Source organism: Odontesthes bonariensis, chromosome 9 (assembly GCF_027942865.1).
Source record: "Odontesthes bonariensis isolate fOdoBon6 chromosome 9, fOdoBon6.hap1, whole genome shotgun sequence".
Lineage (NCBI taxonomy): Eukaryota > Metazoa > Chordata > Actinopteri > Atheriniformes > Atherinopsidae > Odontesthes > Odontesthes bonariensis.
In genome coordinates, this window is record NC_134514.1 from 10839473 (window position 1) to 10856034 (window position 16562).

Consider the following 16562-nt stretch of genomic DNA (forward strand, 5'->3'; position numbering starts at 1 on the left):
TTCTTAGTGCTCTGCGAACAGGCGAACAGGCGAACGTTAGCATCAGCGCCACCATCAGGTCTAAAGTGTGATACACCACAGTCTGGAGACTTAAAATGGTCATAATTTAAGTAAAATATACATATATAAATATATATACACTACAGTCACCAACCAAGGTAGTAAAAATATACTCTGTGGTCACTTTACTGTACAATTCTACTGTTCAAAATAAAGTCTTCTCATGCTGCTTTTAATTTATTGTGTTTCTTTTCACAAGACTGGATTAAGGTGTTTTTAATATCCTGACACCTTCAATTATATAAATAGGAGGGATAAGACTTAAAAACATCTTTTAGAATAATATAGTCCGATACAATATCATCTTTAATTATGTCATTGAACTTAAGCAGTTTTAACTATTTCTCCAAAAAAAATCAACTTTATACACAATCATGCAATTGTCTTTACAAAGCTGCCGATACAGTAAACAGCAAGGTTGATGTACTGCATCACATCTTTAGAAAGATGTACCTCTAATGTTGGATCAAAATCTGACTGGAAGAGGTCTTGATCATTGAACACTGATCAGTATATTTTAATGTAAATGTAGGTAGATTAATATACACGGTTGGTGCCATCTACACTAGCTAAAAGAGAGTCTTCCCACAATGCATTAAGCTTTTCTTTTGAAAAATATATTTACAGTCGTCAATGTTTATGTCCTTGCCAAAAGAACACATTTCTAACATTAACATTACAGACACAAACTAAAGAAAATCAAAACATTTTGTTTTTAAAAATCACATGAATCAAACTAGCTAACAGGGCCAGTGGTAACTTCTCACTGCCTGGACCAAAAATAAAGCCAAAAGGTTCCCTCAAAAATCTTAAAAACATTTAATGCGAAAGTACAAACCAAAAAAACAAAATCACAGAACTACATTGCAGGTCTACAATTCTGAATTTGTGAAAGATTTAACGAACTTAACAAACAAGTGAACCGAAGAGACAACTGCAGAAGTGATGACATGATTTTACTGTGCAAATTTAACCACTTTAATAAGTTTAGTGAAACGAAAAAAAAATAACCATAGGATATATATATATATATATATATATATATATATGTTATAAACAGTCTTCATCTTCACATTCACTCGTCTGTACAATTTTTTATTTTTTTTGTTTAAATATGTGTTTTGTTGTCAAAATAAAGCCATATGCACCTATAATGAATCTCCAACATGCAGCGCCTGTGTGTCAATCATAGCCAGTTCCTCATCGTTCACCCACTCATCCTCCACCACAGAGTCAGCAGGTTTTTTAATTGGAGTCTGTACAGCTTTTAAAGTGCTAGGTGTCCCAGACCGTCGAGGGGGGTTGAATGTCTTCTTTACACACGGAGAAGCCAATGAGCCCAGAAAGGAGAGAGGTGGTGGAGACGGGACACGAGACAGATAATCCAGAGCTCTCCTCCTTTTCAGGCTTTTGGGGTCTTTTTCTGTTGAAGTTGATGCTGCAGGAGGGTTATTGCTGACAGGCGTGAAGGATCCGAGGCTTCTGGTCCCTTTCTGAAACGTTACCTGCATAAAAAGTTTCAGTTCTAAATCAGAATGAAGTGGTTCTAACAAATGTTCTAAATAGGCAAAGTTAACATGAACTCACAGTTGTCTTTGGGTCTTGTTTTCTTTCTGTTGTAGAGGCTGGGGTTCGTGGTTGCAGAGCTAGAGAGGAGATGGAGCCCGGGCCTTCAGAATTGACTAACTGTGAAAGCTTCTCTTCTGCATTGAGAAAGAAGTTCTCTTGACGCTGAAAAAACACAAAAAATTATAGTGGTGCTATTCTAACATTTAAAACCATCCTATTGCATCTCAACTAAGATGATGAAATTAAAAAAAATAATAAAAAAAATAAAATCAGACATCTCAACAAGTTTGAGGTCAGTAAACACAAGGATTAACAAGGATTCCAGGATCCGATTGTATGAAATATTATACATGTCAGCACTAACGCTTAACAATTTCAGCATCTCTGTCTTTATGAACAATTTTACATTCATGTCCATATTAAGAAATTAAGACAAAAACAAATGTTGACATAAAGCCCCTTTCACACATACACTTCTCTCCCATTAATCTGATGGAGACTGAATGTGTCAGCATCGTGTCTGAATAAGCACCCTTGTGCTTTTCCATAAACTGTTACTCCAGCTATCTTAAAAGAGCCGATCTGGTAACCGTAACACATCACTGCCAACACGGCACAAGTCCAAACCACAAGCTCTCTTATTGAAAGACAGGCTTGTAAAGTGCAATAATGCCCTTGCAGGTAAGGAGCCAAAAATAAACCTTTTATTACAAGCTTCAACACTTCAACTTATCCCACCTGTAGCTGGTATGCCGAGCACAAATTCAGGGTGCTTGTTTAGCTACTATGTATTGTTCAGTGAAACAGCAGACTGATTCCATGAGGAATTTGGCCTCATACCTTAGTGAGGAACGTGAATGAATGCCTGTGCTTCAAAAGTCCACACTGTCAAAATTCATACAGGCTACAACTTTGTAATTTCATATCTTTCATAACAGCAGTTAACGCAACTTTAAAAGTGAATCATAAGCTGTAAAACATGGCTGTAAAAACATCCACGAAAGTTGAAAAAAAAAAAAACTGGTTTTAAACCTTGTCAGCAGTTTTGGAAGCATTTTAGCACTGTACCTGGAGCAAGCTTTTCAGATGGATGAGGGATTCCTGTAGATGAACTTCTTTGGGGTTTGTGGAGAAGACGGTCAGATCTCCAGCATACACAACAGGAGTGGGAAAGATGGACTGACCTCTCAGCTGCAGGTTAGTCAGAGCCAACAGGGCATGAGGTTTGATCACATCTTCCAGGCCAGCCTGAGACAAGCTGCTGAAAAAGCGTACCTTCACAAAGTTCAGCTTCCCATCAGCCAAATAAAATGCAGGAGAGCAACCTGTTACCAAAAGCACGAATTATCATTCAGTATACAATTTAAACAACACAATAAAAAAATAAAATACAAGTCACCAACCCTGTCCATCTATGACACTGATCACATATCCTGTGAGATCAACCTCTCCACACAGGGGCTGGAATTCTGCATTTAGAAGATTCACAAAATCCGTGGAGACTCTTGGCTGAAAACGTGCAGCCAACCATTCCTGGGAACTCTACGTGATGAATTAAGTTGCATGTTTGAAATATTTCAATCATCTAATCTGTATAATGTGCACATCATTCAACATGCATACCGCGTGTGCAAAACACAGTTTGTTTTCTGCAGTACCTTTAGCTCCTGAAACTGTGTTTTCTTTGTCCCTGTGAGCTGAACCGTTTCAATGCTGCTGCGTCTCTTTCCATCTGAAGTGACGAGGTTATAGACTTTGTATCGACAGCCTTCTTTCAATAAAGACTGAAGATCTGAGGAAGGTCGCCAAAGATTCAACTGGTAACCTGTATTTAAAAAAAATTAATTTACAAAAGTGCATACTTACAAAAGTAATTAAGATAAAGTAAGATACAGTACAAAAACAAACCAAAAAAAAAAAGACTCACTACAGCCAGGTTGGGCCGTCGAGTCAGTAATGCAAAGTCTCCACACAGGTGTCACATCTCTTTTGGGGCAGCTGTTTTCGTTGTCCTCTGCCTCGAGAACACGGCGATATCGATCCTGCAGCTCAGCCTGCTTCTTGTCCATCACTGAACGTCTGTAGCTATGAAGAGCCTCCAGCTGCTGTTCACTCAGATGAGCCTAAGAAACAGGTAATAAATAAAAGTAAGGAGCAGGAAACATTCATCAATGAATTAAAGTCAACGATCTGTAAGGAAAATCTGATGCCACCTGGAGGTAAGCCAGATCATCTCCGACTGCTTCATACAGTTCCTCTCCGTCCTGCAGTTTTGCAATATCCTGATGACTAATTGTTTGCCTTCTCCGCTGAGGTTTGATATTCCCTAAAGATGACAACTTGTTAAATCGTGTCCAATTTAAATTAGCAGTGAATGAAGAGAAATAACGTCTACCTTTGTCCTCTTTTTCAAAATCAGCTTGTATCTTGGCAAATAGCATCTCCATAGCCTTTTGCTTGTGGCCGTTGTATCGTCGAGCTTCCTTCTCTTCCGCTCGAGCAGACCGGAACACAATATGTCCATCTGGTTTCCTCTCCATCCACTGGAAAATAGAATGCAAATACAGACATGACCCTTCATGACAAACAAAAAACTGGTAGCTTATGTTCTGTTGCTTGTCTCCTAAATTAGGTTTTTCTTTTTTTCACCACCCCGAACACTAACTGCCCCTGAAGGAAAAACCATTAACGAACTTTACCTTTAAAGCTGGACTCAACCCACCTGTATGGGGTAGCTTCTCAGTATGATGATATCAACACATCCCACTGACCCTCCATTGCTATACAAACAGGAGATTGGAAGCAGGAAGGGTCGTGGATCTCTGTGAAATCCCAGCTTAGCATCCCATCGTGCACGTCTGCAACTATTGGCACAAATCTAAACACATACATAAAATACTTGTTATGCGTTTCCTTTAAGGACAGAGAGAGCAACTTGTGGACTCCCTCTTTATGTACCTTTAGCATGAGAGATTCTGGTGCCTCCAGTGGACAGCAAGCATCTTGTGATCCCACCAGCTGGGCCCCATGGATAATCAACTTGACACCAACAGCCAGTAGACCTCTGTGAAGCATGGCAGCCAAAGGCTCATCTAGCTGGGCTTTAATGGCATACCAACCGTCTGTCAGCCAAACCACTGCAGATGAAGCTTCCGCCTTGGTATCAGCACTTTGAGGAGTCTTGCTTTCATTGCGATTCTGTCTGTTTGGAGAGTGACCTCTGGAGACGATCTCGCAAACGCAGAGAACAAGAGTCTTGACTGCTGTGTCGTCCCTTTCCATGATCTTCCTCAGAGCTGGCCTGCGGCTGTGGTCTACTTCTATATCGTATCTAATAGATGAAATAGAATGACAGCTTTAACGGATAAGTCAAGTAGTTTCCAGTGCGAGTACATGGTATTATCTCCCGAATTATGTGACTGGAGGCAAACATTTTCATGGATTTTAAACTGTTCAGACCAAACAGGATTGCTGATGCCATAAGCAACAAATCTGGGAAATGTAATGAACATTTTAATACGCTAAAAAGTAAAAGTAATTTATCCATGATGACTATAATCATTAATGTCAGAACCAATTCAATTAATACATACAAGGTAAGCAGTTCAATGTTAATGGAGTACTGCAGTTCCAATATATTCGATGTAATTATAAAAAAGGTGCAACATTTTTTTCACATAAGATTGGGGGTAGTTTTTTTTTTTTTTAAATCTTTAACGAGAATAAACAAGGTCAAAGGAACAGAAACTAAAATATACAGAAATAACCAAAACTACTGTAAGCTTTATCACTGCATACCTGTACTTAAGCTGTAGGAGAACCTGCTCTGGGGAGAGACAGAGGCCGCCCATTGTCTCGGGAAAGGATCTTTCCACGGACGCCTGCTTCCACACAATCCATTTGTAGTGATTGTACACCCAGGCCTCACCGATCAGTTTGGGATCCACACCTGGGGTGTCACATAGTGCTCTGTGGAAGATAAGTTCAGGGCATTGAGAACGCTGTCACTTGAAACACCCGATTACTCAAATATCACAAGACAATATCAGCTTTATTTTACTTCTACCTAAAGAATTCATCTTTTCCTGCTGTCCAATCATTGCTGGGCATCAACCAGCCCCCATCAGCAAGCTGAACACCACCTTCATCTATCAACGTCTCCTGTTTGATGAAGTGCAGCAAATTGAAGCGAAAAGATTCGGCATTCTCACTACTGATCTCAGAAACGTGCCTTTGGACTCCATATCCGTACAGCTGAAAAAAAAACAACAACAACATCAGATTGAATTTTCTGTCTTTTCTAACAAAAAGTAGCATTACTGCCACTGATAAAAAAAACAAAAAAAAAAAACACTTAAAAGTCCAGTGACAGTTATGTCCTTGCCTGTTCTGAAGTGTATCTCGCTGGAGGCTTTCCATTCACTGCAACCTTTAAGGGGATCCTCGTCACTCCCGATGTTCTTGTTAGAAACAAGCTCCCTGGTAAAGGTCGAATGTTCTGGCGCTTCTTTTTCCTGATCCTCATGTCTTGCATATCCCGTGCAAGCTCAATGTTTTGAAGGTTCTGAGAGATGTCTGTCAACAGAGAATAAATGTCTCACTATTCTAGCCCTTTCATACACAGTATACTGTAAGTGTTCTGTATAATGTGACTTTATTAAAAAAAAAAAACATCACTGTACCTCTGCTTCTGGAAAATGTGTCCTCCACATGTGATGACTCTGCACCAGAACCGACTGATCCACAGTCCACAGGAACACTTTGATTATTCATGTCATTGTTTTCAGTGTCAACCAAAGTCTTTACATCTGCTGTGCCTTGAATTTTTTTAGTGGGCGGCACATAAGAGTTGCTGTTAGACTGCATTATAAAGGAATGTTGGCTTTTATCCTCCTCGCCGTGTTGTTCAGGGGAGTCCTCTCGTGGTAAAGTCCTTTTTTTTGGTAATGGTGGAACAAACACGGGTGTTATTACATTTTCTTTGAAAACTGGATTCTTTTGAGCCTCCGTCTTTGTATTTTTGAAGATTGGAGGAACAAATGTAGGCATCTTGGAGTGCGCCGATCCGCTGCCTCCTGGGGCTGAACCTTGTGCTTGTGTTGTCTTTTGAAATCTCATGTCCACATAGTTTTTTCCATCCCTGTGGAAAAGAAAGAAATATCTGAAAAAGAGCTGAAGAATTTTATCAGCTGTTCAAAAAACACGACTGCAAATTCAGAAGCAACTCACCTGTGTGGCTTTGTGATGTTTGGCTGATGATGAACACTGTACTTGAAAACTCCCCTGTCTTTCATTAAACCTTATAAAAGATCAAACTTATTTAATGTACATGACAAAATATGCATGTTTAGATAACCTGTCACGGTGCAAGTCATTTACCATTTGGACAACTTTTTACAGGGTGGAGCGCTGAACCTCGTGGACCATCAACTGTCCTGTCGAATTCTTCCAATAATCGTCTTTTCAAGGGAGGCTGACCTACATTAAAGAGCAAGGAAACATTTATATTAAATAATATATAATAATAATGGTTGTAACAGTCCTACATTTTACATACAAAGTTTAAGGAGTTTCATAATGCAGATTTATGTGCAATACAAACATTTTTCCTCCCCTCTTTGCTACTAATCTAATAAAGCTGTAGTAGTTAACACAGTAGCTGACACACTGGGTAAAGCTGAGTAAAACATACACTCCATAAATGTGCGAGGCGTATCAGACGCTTACCGGTCAGATCCGAATCTCCGAATGTTCTCTTCCTCCTTCCTGTTTCTTCCTCTGTTGATTTGTTGCTGAATTTTGGGCCATCTTTCAGTGGCTCAGTTTCAAAAGTCATCGAGAGACTTTGGCCGCCTAGACCTTCGTCCTTAAGCAAGGCGTTTGTGCAGTCCAGAGCCTCCTGGGCAAAAAGCTTCTGTTGGTTTTCTGTGCAGCCAGTGAGGTTAAGTGACTGTAAATTTAGATCTGAAGACTTATCTGCTCTTATAACTTCACATTCCAACAAGCATGACTTTTCTTGTCCAGGTTTTCCATGTATGTTGCCCGCCACCGGTGAGACAATTTGGTCTTCTTGACACTTAAACACATCTGTAAGTGTCTTGTCTTGTACACTTAAACTTTCAGCCGTTTTGTTTCTATGATCAATTGGTTGCAAAGAAGGAAACAACTGAACTCCCGATGGGGCTCTTCTCCTTGCAGGGATGTCTCCGTCACTAGCTGTGGCAGCATTGGAATTTGAAGTTCTTTTCACATCTTTCACTTTTGAACGCTCCAACTCTCCATCAGCAGATTCTTTAAAAAAAGCATCTGCGTCTTGCATTGCCTGGGTTAAGATCAAATCATCAAATTCTTTCAAAACATGCTTTGCTTTTAAAAGATTTTCCTCCGACACGTGGACTTTTCCTCCTTTTGCAGTCCTGAAACCGCAGTGTACCTTCTCTGTATCATTTGTACCACATTCATCCTCACCCCTTGTCCTTGTGTCTGAAGCAGATGGGATATCTGCACTCATGCTGATGTCACTGAATAGAGTTTTAACGTTCTCTAAGGCCTCAGCTGAAAATTCAACAGGCTTTCCACTGGCTGCAAAAAATCCACTATTCTTGAAAGGTGGAGTAGAAATTGAACGTGGCAAGCAAGCAACAATTTTATCCTCAGCTCCTTTAAATTCACTCAACAGGGTTTCAGCCCTCTTCAGAGCTTCAGATGAAATGGCAACTGCTTTTCCACCAGCAGTCTGAAATCCGATGTTCTGAACTTGTCCGTCTGTGTCCTCGGTGCTTCGATTTCCAGACATGTTTACGATTTTCATTTGTCCTGGACTTAGTTTGGAAAGGTTTTCCTTCTTGCTGCCACTTTCACTCATAGGTGCTATACTTAGATGATTGGCAGACATTTCACTGCTATCATCCACATCATTTGTGTCTTGTACTGCTTTTGCTGAATCACTGAATTCTTTCATAAGATGCTTCGCTTTCATCAGACTTTTCTGTGACACACGGACTTTAGCTCCCCCTGCAGTTGTGAAACCTAGTTGTCTTTTCTCCGTGTTGTCACCACTGTGTTGTGTCTTGTCACTTTTCCTTGTGTGTGAAACACCTGGGATCTCTGCACTGAAACTGATGTCACCGAACAGAGATTTTGCCTTCTGAAGGGCCTCAGATGAAAGTTCTACAGGTTTACCACTGGCAGCACGAAATCCACCACCCCTGAATGGCAGAGCAGGGATCTGAGATAGTGGTGGTGTTGTACCTACTCCATCTACACCTCCTTCACATTCATTGAACAAGGTTTTTGCCCTCTTCAAATTTTCAGATGAAACAGCCACTGCTTTTCCACTGGCTGTCTGAAATCCATTATTCTCTGCTGGCAAAGTGTCAACTCTTTGGTTAACTTGTTCATCTGCATCCTCAGTGCATCCATTCCCAGGCTCTTCAGAAATGCTTTCAGCCACCTTTTGAGCTGGACTAAGTGGTATAAGATTGTTTTTCTCACTGCCGCCCTCACTCAGAGGGGCTTTACTCGTCTCATCTTTTGACAACATTGTGTTATTAGTATCCACTTCACAGTCATTGAAGAAAGCATCTGCCTCTTGCACTGCTTTTGCTGAATCACTGAATTCTTTCATAAGATGCTTTGCTTTCATCAGACTTTTCTGTGACACATGGACTTTAGCTCCCCCTGCAGTTGTGAAACCCAATTGTCTTTTCTCTGTATTTCCAACACTGTGGTGTTTCTTGTCACTTTTCCTTGTGTGTGAAACACCTGGGATCTCTGCACTGAAACTGATGTCACCGAACAGAGATTTTGCCTTCTGAAGGGCCTCAGATGAAAGTTCTACAGGTTTACCACTGGCAGCACGAAATCCACCACCCCTGAATGGCAGAGCAGGGATCTGAGATAGTGGTGGTGTTGTACCTACTCCATCTACATCTCCTTCACATTCATTGAACATGGTTTTTGCTCTCTTCAGATTTTCAGATGAAACAGCCACTGCATTTCCACTGGCTGTCTGAAATCCACTCTTTTGTGGTGGCAAAATGACTTGTTTCTGTTTCACTTGTCGGTCTATGTCCTCAGCGCATCCATTTCCAGGCTCTTCAGGAGTGTCTCGATCTGGATTAAGTTTTGTAAGATTTTTCTCCTCGCTGCCAACAACACTCACGAGCACTTTACTTTTCTTATCTTTTGCCAAATCTGCATTATCACAATCCATCTCACAGTCATTGAAGAAAGCATCTGCCTCCTGCATTGCTTTGGTTAAGACAAAATCATCCAATTCTTTCGAAACGTGCTTCGCTGTTAAAAGATTTTTCTGTGACGCACGAACTTCTGCCCCCTCTGCATTTGTGACACCGCAATGTATTTGCTCAAAGTTTTCTTGAGCATCCTTATGCTTCTTATCACTCCTTGTGTCTGAAACAGATGGCATGTCGGTGCTCGAACTGATGTCACTGAAGAAAGCTTTAGCCTTCTGTAAGGCCTCAGATGAAAACGCCGCAGCTTTACCACTGGCTGCAAAAAATCCACGATTACAGAGTGTTGGACGAGTGGCTGGAATTTTGGAATGTGGCGATGAAACACTGATTTTATTCTCAACTCCTTCACATTCGCTGAATAAATTTTTTGCTTTCTTTAAAGCTGCTAATGAAATGGAAAGTCCCTTTCCACCAGCTGTCTGAAATCCACAGTGTTCTGTTGGTAAGACCTGGGTTGTAAGTTGCCCCGTTCCTAATTTTTTGCCTTTTTGACTGGGCTGGCTGTTTATGTCCGCAGGTCTATGCATTTCGTTCAAAAGACATTCAGCCCTCTTCATTGCATCAGCTGACACGGACACTTTCTTTCCGCTGGCTGTACAGAATCCATCACCACTGCCCAATTCATCAACACCAGAGGGATCAGTATTCTTTGATGTTGTGCACAGCAGGGAGGAAAATGGCCCTGAAGTGGAAAATGGGTTTTCATGGAGAGATGCTGTATTTTTCAAAGCCAGTGTACCATTACTGCTCATTTCCCCTTCATCCACATGCGATCCTTGTATAAGCTGTGCAAACAGTCCGGCATCTACATTTTCTGATTTGGTGCATCCACTGGCAGGTTCCTCAGATGTGCTGACCTGAATGTTTTTATATTTTGAAAGGCTTTTCTTATTTCCAACATCTTCAAGCACAGGATTTATGCTCCTCTTATCAAACTCGCCATCATCACTGTCCATTACACCACAGTCTTTGAAGAAAGCCTCTGCCTGTTGCATGCATTTTACTGAAACAGAGACCCGTTTCCCACTAGCCATGTGGAAACCACTTTGACACACGGCTTTGTCAGTTTTGCTTTTTTCAAAACTTCCAGAATCGCCCTCAACTTCAACAACGGTGACCTGTTTGTTGGAACCGACAGAGTCTTCTGTGTTGGAAAAACCGTCCTGAATTCTCTTCAAATCCTTCTCGCACGTGTTAAAATCCATACTGCTTTTTTGTTCCGTTTTAGTATCAGTTTCACTTTTCTGTTTCCCAGGTGATTTCTGATCTGTCAAATTCTCCTCCAAATCGGCAAACAAAGATCTAGCTTTGCTCAGACACTTTTTGGAAACTCTCAAAACCCTTCCTCCTGCAGTCTTAAATGCAACAACAGGCAATAAAGTACTGTTGTTCTCCATCTCGCGAGCTTCACTGTGCTCAGCTCTTTGAGGATTTTCTAGTTCAGTCGACACAGAACATCTCCCGTCTTCAAAGATGCGCTCTGAGGAAGGAGGTCCAGAGGAATTTCCTTTTTTCAGTGTGCTTGGTGATGACATGTCTGTGGATTGAATTGTGGCGTTTGATATTCCATCATTAAAGCTGTCATCAAAATCAATACCTGCAAGAAACTCAGGGTCAACTTCTTTGTCAGCTTTTTGTGGAGAGGTGGTATCCCTTTGACCATGCCTTTTCTGTTTTGCAGTTTTAAACTGCGTAAACTCAAACTGGCTGTCTGCTTCCTCTAAGAGAGAGCACAGTTCAGTCACATCAGCTCTTTGTGAAGCTGTTAACTGTGAACCTAATGTTTTTCTTAAAGAAGGTAGCTGGTCTGTGCTACAAGTTGCACTTTTACTCGTGCTGCTTTTAGGTTTAATGGCATTGTCACATTTGATGGGCTGACCACTAAAAGCCTTTTCATCATCAGTCTCTTGAAAGAGACGCTTGGCTCTCTCTAGGTTGGCCGAGGAGACGTGTATGCCTTTATTTGAAGCAGTTTTGAATCCTAATGCATGGACAGAGGGAAGAGAATGTGCCGATTTCTCTGGCAGACTGCCATGAATTAGGCCATTTAATGGAACACAGCCAATGTTATCATCAGTTCCTTCTGTACTGCTGGGTTGTCGTGTTAATGTGCTCTTTATGCAGGACTCACTCTCTCTTCCAAGGTCCACTGTCTGCCTTTGGTTGGATCTCTGCCCACCGATCAGTGTGGTTTCAGCTTCAGCATCCAAACGTACCTTTTCATTTCCTTCCTTTGTAGCTGGAAAAGAAGTGGTCATGTGGATATCAGTTGTAGAGTCAGACCACTGTCGACTTTGACCGGTGTTCTCTGAGCAAGGAGGACCAAAGGACAGTGCAGTCGTATGCGCGATGTTTGAAAAAGCAGACTGGAATCCACTGTCACTTCCACTGTCTTCATTGATGGAGCTATTCTGATTAGCTGTAGAAATGTGTCTCCTGTCACTACTACCAACTGAGTTATGGTGAAAGTTTGCTTGCCTTGCTTTCTGCTTAGCCTGTTTCACGGCTGAGAGACATGCTGATGGAGAGAAGTTCTGCTGAGTGTTCTCTGCTACTTTAGTCTGTTGACCAGACTCTGACATTTGGCTGAAGTCTTGTGCAAAATCTCTGCAAAGCTGTGACATGTCAAGATCCTGGATTTTGGCTTCTGCAGAGTAAAGCAGACTTTCTCCACTAAGTCTTATTAGTTTTTTCACTGCGGTTTTCCCAGTACTGCAACAGTTTGCTTCATCTGATGCTTTCTCCAACTGCTTAACGCTTACTTCTTGTCCTAAGAGAAAACATGGTGATAAAAAAAAAAAAAAAAAGATAAATTAGTAAAGTATAAATTAGTAATTGAAGGAAAGCACTATTTTAATCTTATAGCAAATGTATCATCACATTTATAAATTTGACTGGCATGAGAAATGTGTTACCAGAGTCTGGAATCCCTGGTGACGAATCCATCTTCTGAGCAGCAACCTCATTTTCTTTAATTTGTGGTTTTAAGGTCCCAACAGTGTACACAAATTTTCTCCTTTTTCTTATAAATCCAGAGTCTGAAATTTTCACTGATGGCCTGGAAAGCTGAAGAGAATCAATGCCACCTTGTGGGTGTCCTGCTAAGATTTTACTTTCCTCAGTACAAGGTGGGATTTCAGATAACCTCAATGGAGACCACTGGCTTATTGCTTTATCTTCAGTTTTCAGTGGGGACGATGGAAATTTGCCAGGTTCCAGATTAGCTGTTCCCTTTTCCCTGGATGCAGCATTGGGTGTTGTTGTGACATCTTTAGAGCTGCAGCCATCTTTTGTCTGAACAATTTGCTTCCGTTTGTTTCTGTCAGGCTTCACTTTTCTGAGATCTGAACTACTGTTGGCAAACAGCACAGAGGGAACCTTTTCAGCTCCATCAAGAGCACCTGCTACTGTGTTGCAAATTTCTCCATCTTTTATAGAATCTTGAACTTTCTGTGACCAAAGACTCTCCCTTTGGTTTTGTGATGTCTGAGGGCAGTTGTGGGCTTCACTTGAAACAGGACCTGTTGATGAGAGAACAAAAATCATGATTTGTGCCAGTGCAACCAAAAAATTAGCAAACCTCCTGAAACACTAATGTCTTTCTTTAAAATCCAATTCCATATACATATATCTCTTTCACACATCCATTAAATCTTATCAGCGCAAAAAAAAAAAAAGACACCTCTTCTCTTAATTCACACATGTCCATCAGAGAAGTGTCCACACACAAGAGGGATTGTTTCACCTCTGTTACTAACTCCTTTGCTGGCTCAGAGGTGCATTATGTGACACAATGCGCAAGGAAACATCAGACGCGGCTCGAAAAAGCAAATGTGAAGGAGGCTATATAGACAAACAGTAAAAGGTAAACTCAGTACCTTGGGAAACAACAGGCATGCCCAAGTTTTTCGGCACTCCGACTGTGGATGCTTCTGAAACAGAAGGGAAAAGCTTCCGCACAAACTATAAGGCAAGAGAAAAAAAAAAAGTTTTAGATGTAATCTGAAAATGCGACACAAACATTTAGTACTCAATTTCGGATCAGAAGATGTAAGATGATGTAGTGGTCAGTACATTGTTTTACTGTGTTAGTTAACTCAAGCTGGGTACTCACGACAACATTTCTGTCCGCAGTAACACTCACTGGACAGGGACTCTCATCAGTTTTAGCTGTAACATTGAAAACACGCACAAATCACTTAGCAAAACACATTCAGACTTCAGCAACTATAAATGTATAACTTACTCACATAAAATCAGGGTGGATGGGACTGCTGGTGGTGTATTCAAAGAACTGGTCCATGAAATGTCAGGGTTAATCTGTGCACCAAGACTTTCCGAAATATGCTTGGCATAGCTGACCTGCATCATTGATAAAACAATAAAAAAAAATAGTATAAACCTAACAGGATTCACTACTCCACATTCAAATAATTGCTTTTCTAAGAGAAAAATAACATCAGCGTTAGATTAAATCTACTTACCGGGGATTTGTTTGGAGTATTGAGTAAATCTATACAGAACAGAGGCAAAAAAATGAACCACAAATGATTAAATCTTGACCACATACGTAAATAATACAGATGAAGTACAGATACAATTCAACTCACCAAAACTATCCTCATTTTGAGGCTGGATACTGCCACATTTCACACCTGGGACCCTGAAAAGACCAAAAACAGCCAAAAGTGATCATTATTGTAGGAACACTGGCATGAACATTCAGGCTATCTACAGTATGAAGGAAAGGGTTTTCATTTTGAACTTATAGATGTTTCCCCAAAGCACAATTCTTAAGTATCTCTAGTTTCTGCATTAATTAAGTAGCTACATCTGACTATATATCTGCCAGAATGATGGCAATCATGCATTATGAGAAACCTCTTAAGATAAACATTAACGTTGATAAAATGAAGAACTATGAACTAAGGATATTTTACAAAACTGATCATTTGTTGTATTGTTTTTACTCACCCCCGAAGTATACAGGGACTGTCTGCTGCTGTCCACGGTAATGTTCCTTTATCTGAGAGGTAACACAGAGGAATATTGTTTTTAACCATAAGCTCAAATAAGCTCAAGTTTTAAATAAACTTTTGAGGCCCAAACACATCAACAGCCAATCATTACCGTTAGCATTTGTGAATGACTGCTCATCCTCCGTTTCAGGTGACAAAATACGACTGTGTCTGAAAACTTTGGGCGTTGAAAACAGCTGACTGTCCACTGAAGTTTTTTCTAGAGGGGTTTTGAAATGTCCCTCTTGGTAAGTGCACGTGTATTCTTGATCGGAGACATTTCCCTGATGAACCGTAGTTTGTGTCGTCAGGACCTCAAACCAGTTTGGGTCCAGTGGTCCCAGCTCTAAAAAATAATTGATCATAAACAGATGACAGACTATAGCCGAGTGCACAACCCTTAACACACATGACATGCTATGCTATGCTATGACAGAAAACGTGTCATTCAGTGACTGTAAATGCAGCTTTCAAGTTGTTTGGAGATAATAAAACAAGCACCTCACAATGGTCACGGATTTAGCAGGTATTTAGGCTTTATTACATTTATGTGAGCTCATGATCAACGTCAGAGCTTTTTTACATTTAAAAGTTCACGTCTTACCTTTCCAGATGTCATCTTTGAATACGTCGTACATGTTTTTTGAGGGTAAATCCATTTGAAGTGACTTAAGTGATGCCTAGAGTTTGTTATAGAGCACACCTGAGAAGAAAAAGCGTCAATAATTTAAGTAAAGTAAACAGCGTCAATAAACTAGTTAGTTTCGAGATTAACGTTGAGGCACATTCTCCACGACGAGCAGCCTCCCATCACACTACTACGAAAATAACAGCCAACTAACTACATTAGCAGACATATATCTCGGTAGTGAAGCTGTTTAAACCGTATTATCGAGTAGGAAACGTTACCAAACGTGTAGTTTGCAGCCACAGACAGTAAAACAGCTGGCTACCAAAGCTATTAAAACACGGTGAACTAACTGTCTGCTAATCATTATCAAAAATAAGCCACGCGACAAAAGTAGATCTAGTTTTGAAGTCTCAAACTTACCATGACGACGTATAACAGAGTTAACTCTCATGTCGCGATACAACTCGTAACAAAACGCTGACAACATACAACAAAACTATGAAATGAAACTAAAGGAAAGTGGTTAAAACTACCACTCAGCTTGCTAGCTCCTCGCAGGAAAACACAAATCTCGCGCGCCGCATTCCGGAAGTAGCATGAGCTTCAAATTAAGAGACTCGAATAATGTTGAACGGCCACGTCACGTTTTCAGTTGATTGAATAAGGATGAGATAATGTTATCAGACTGTTATCATGGATTATACAATGATACACAGAACCAGCAACTCTAAAATTGATTTCATTGGATGTACGATTGGTTCATTTATGTAGCTTTCATCCATGTTATAAGTATACAGGTTAATAATTAAAAAGATTATAGCTATATACATATATTTATAATGTGAAGTGAATGTTTTTCATTGTCCGATTAAATGTGGTGGAGTTTAAGAAGCAAATATTAGTGCTTCAATTTATTTATTACATTATTTTAGTATCATCTGTTTGATGCCCCTATGTCAAGGAGCCAATCACAATGGAAAAGCACTCCTTGGGTAACCAGTCAAACTAGAGATTCCCTCCAGCTGA

At 40.4% G+C, this 16562-nt stretch overlaps 1 protein-coding gene across 1 annotated transcript; it reads right to left on the bottom strand.

The window, feature by feature from the left end:
* Nucleotides 1-1104: 1104 nt before the first annotated feature.
* On the bottom strand, nt 1105-16045 carry brca2 (BRCA2 DNA repair associated). The gene is made up of 27 exons (XM_075473098.1): nt 15957-16045; nt 15510-15608; nt 15018-15251; nt 14862-14913; nt 14498-14550; nt 14372-14400; nt 14138-14249; nt 14002-14057; nt 13766-13850; nt 12803-13408; nt 7357-12657; nt 7009-7107; nt 6859-6928; nt 6312-6769; nt 6014-6204; nt 5696-5883; nt 5428-5598; nt 4588-4960; nt 4352-4507; nt 4025-4172; nt 3843-3955; nt 3557-3752; nt 3288-3454; nt 3033-3171; nt 2698-2954; nt 1648-1791; nt 1105-1565 (listed from the first exon to the last, which is right to left on the bottom strand). Exons 2-27 carry the CDS (start codon nt 15562-15564, stop codon nt 1209-1211), a joined length of 9810 nt encoding a protein of 3269 aa, XP_075329213.1. The 5' UTR covers nt 15565-15608; nt 15957-16045; the 3' UTR covers nt 1105-1208.
* Nucleotides 16046-16562: the final 517 nt, after the last annotated feature.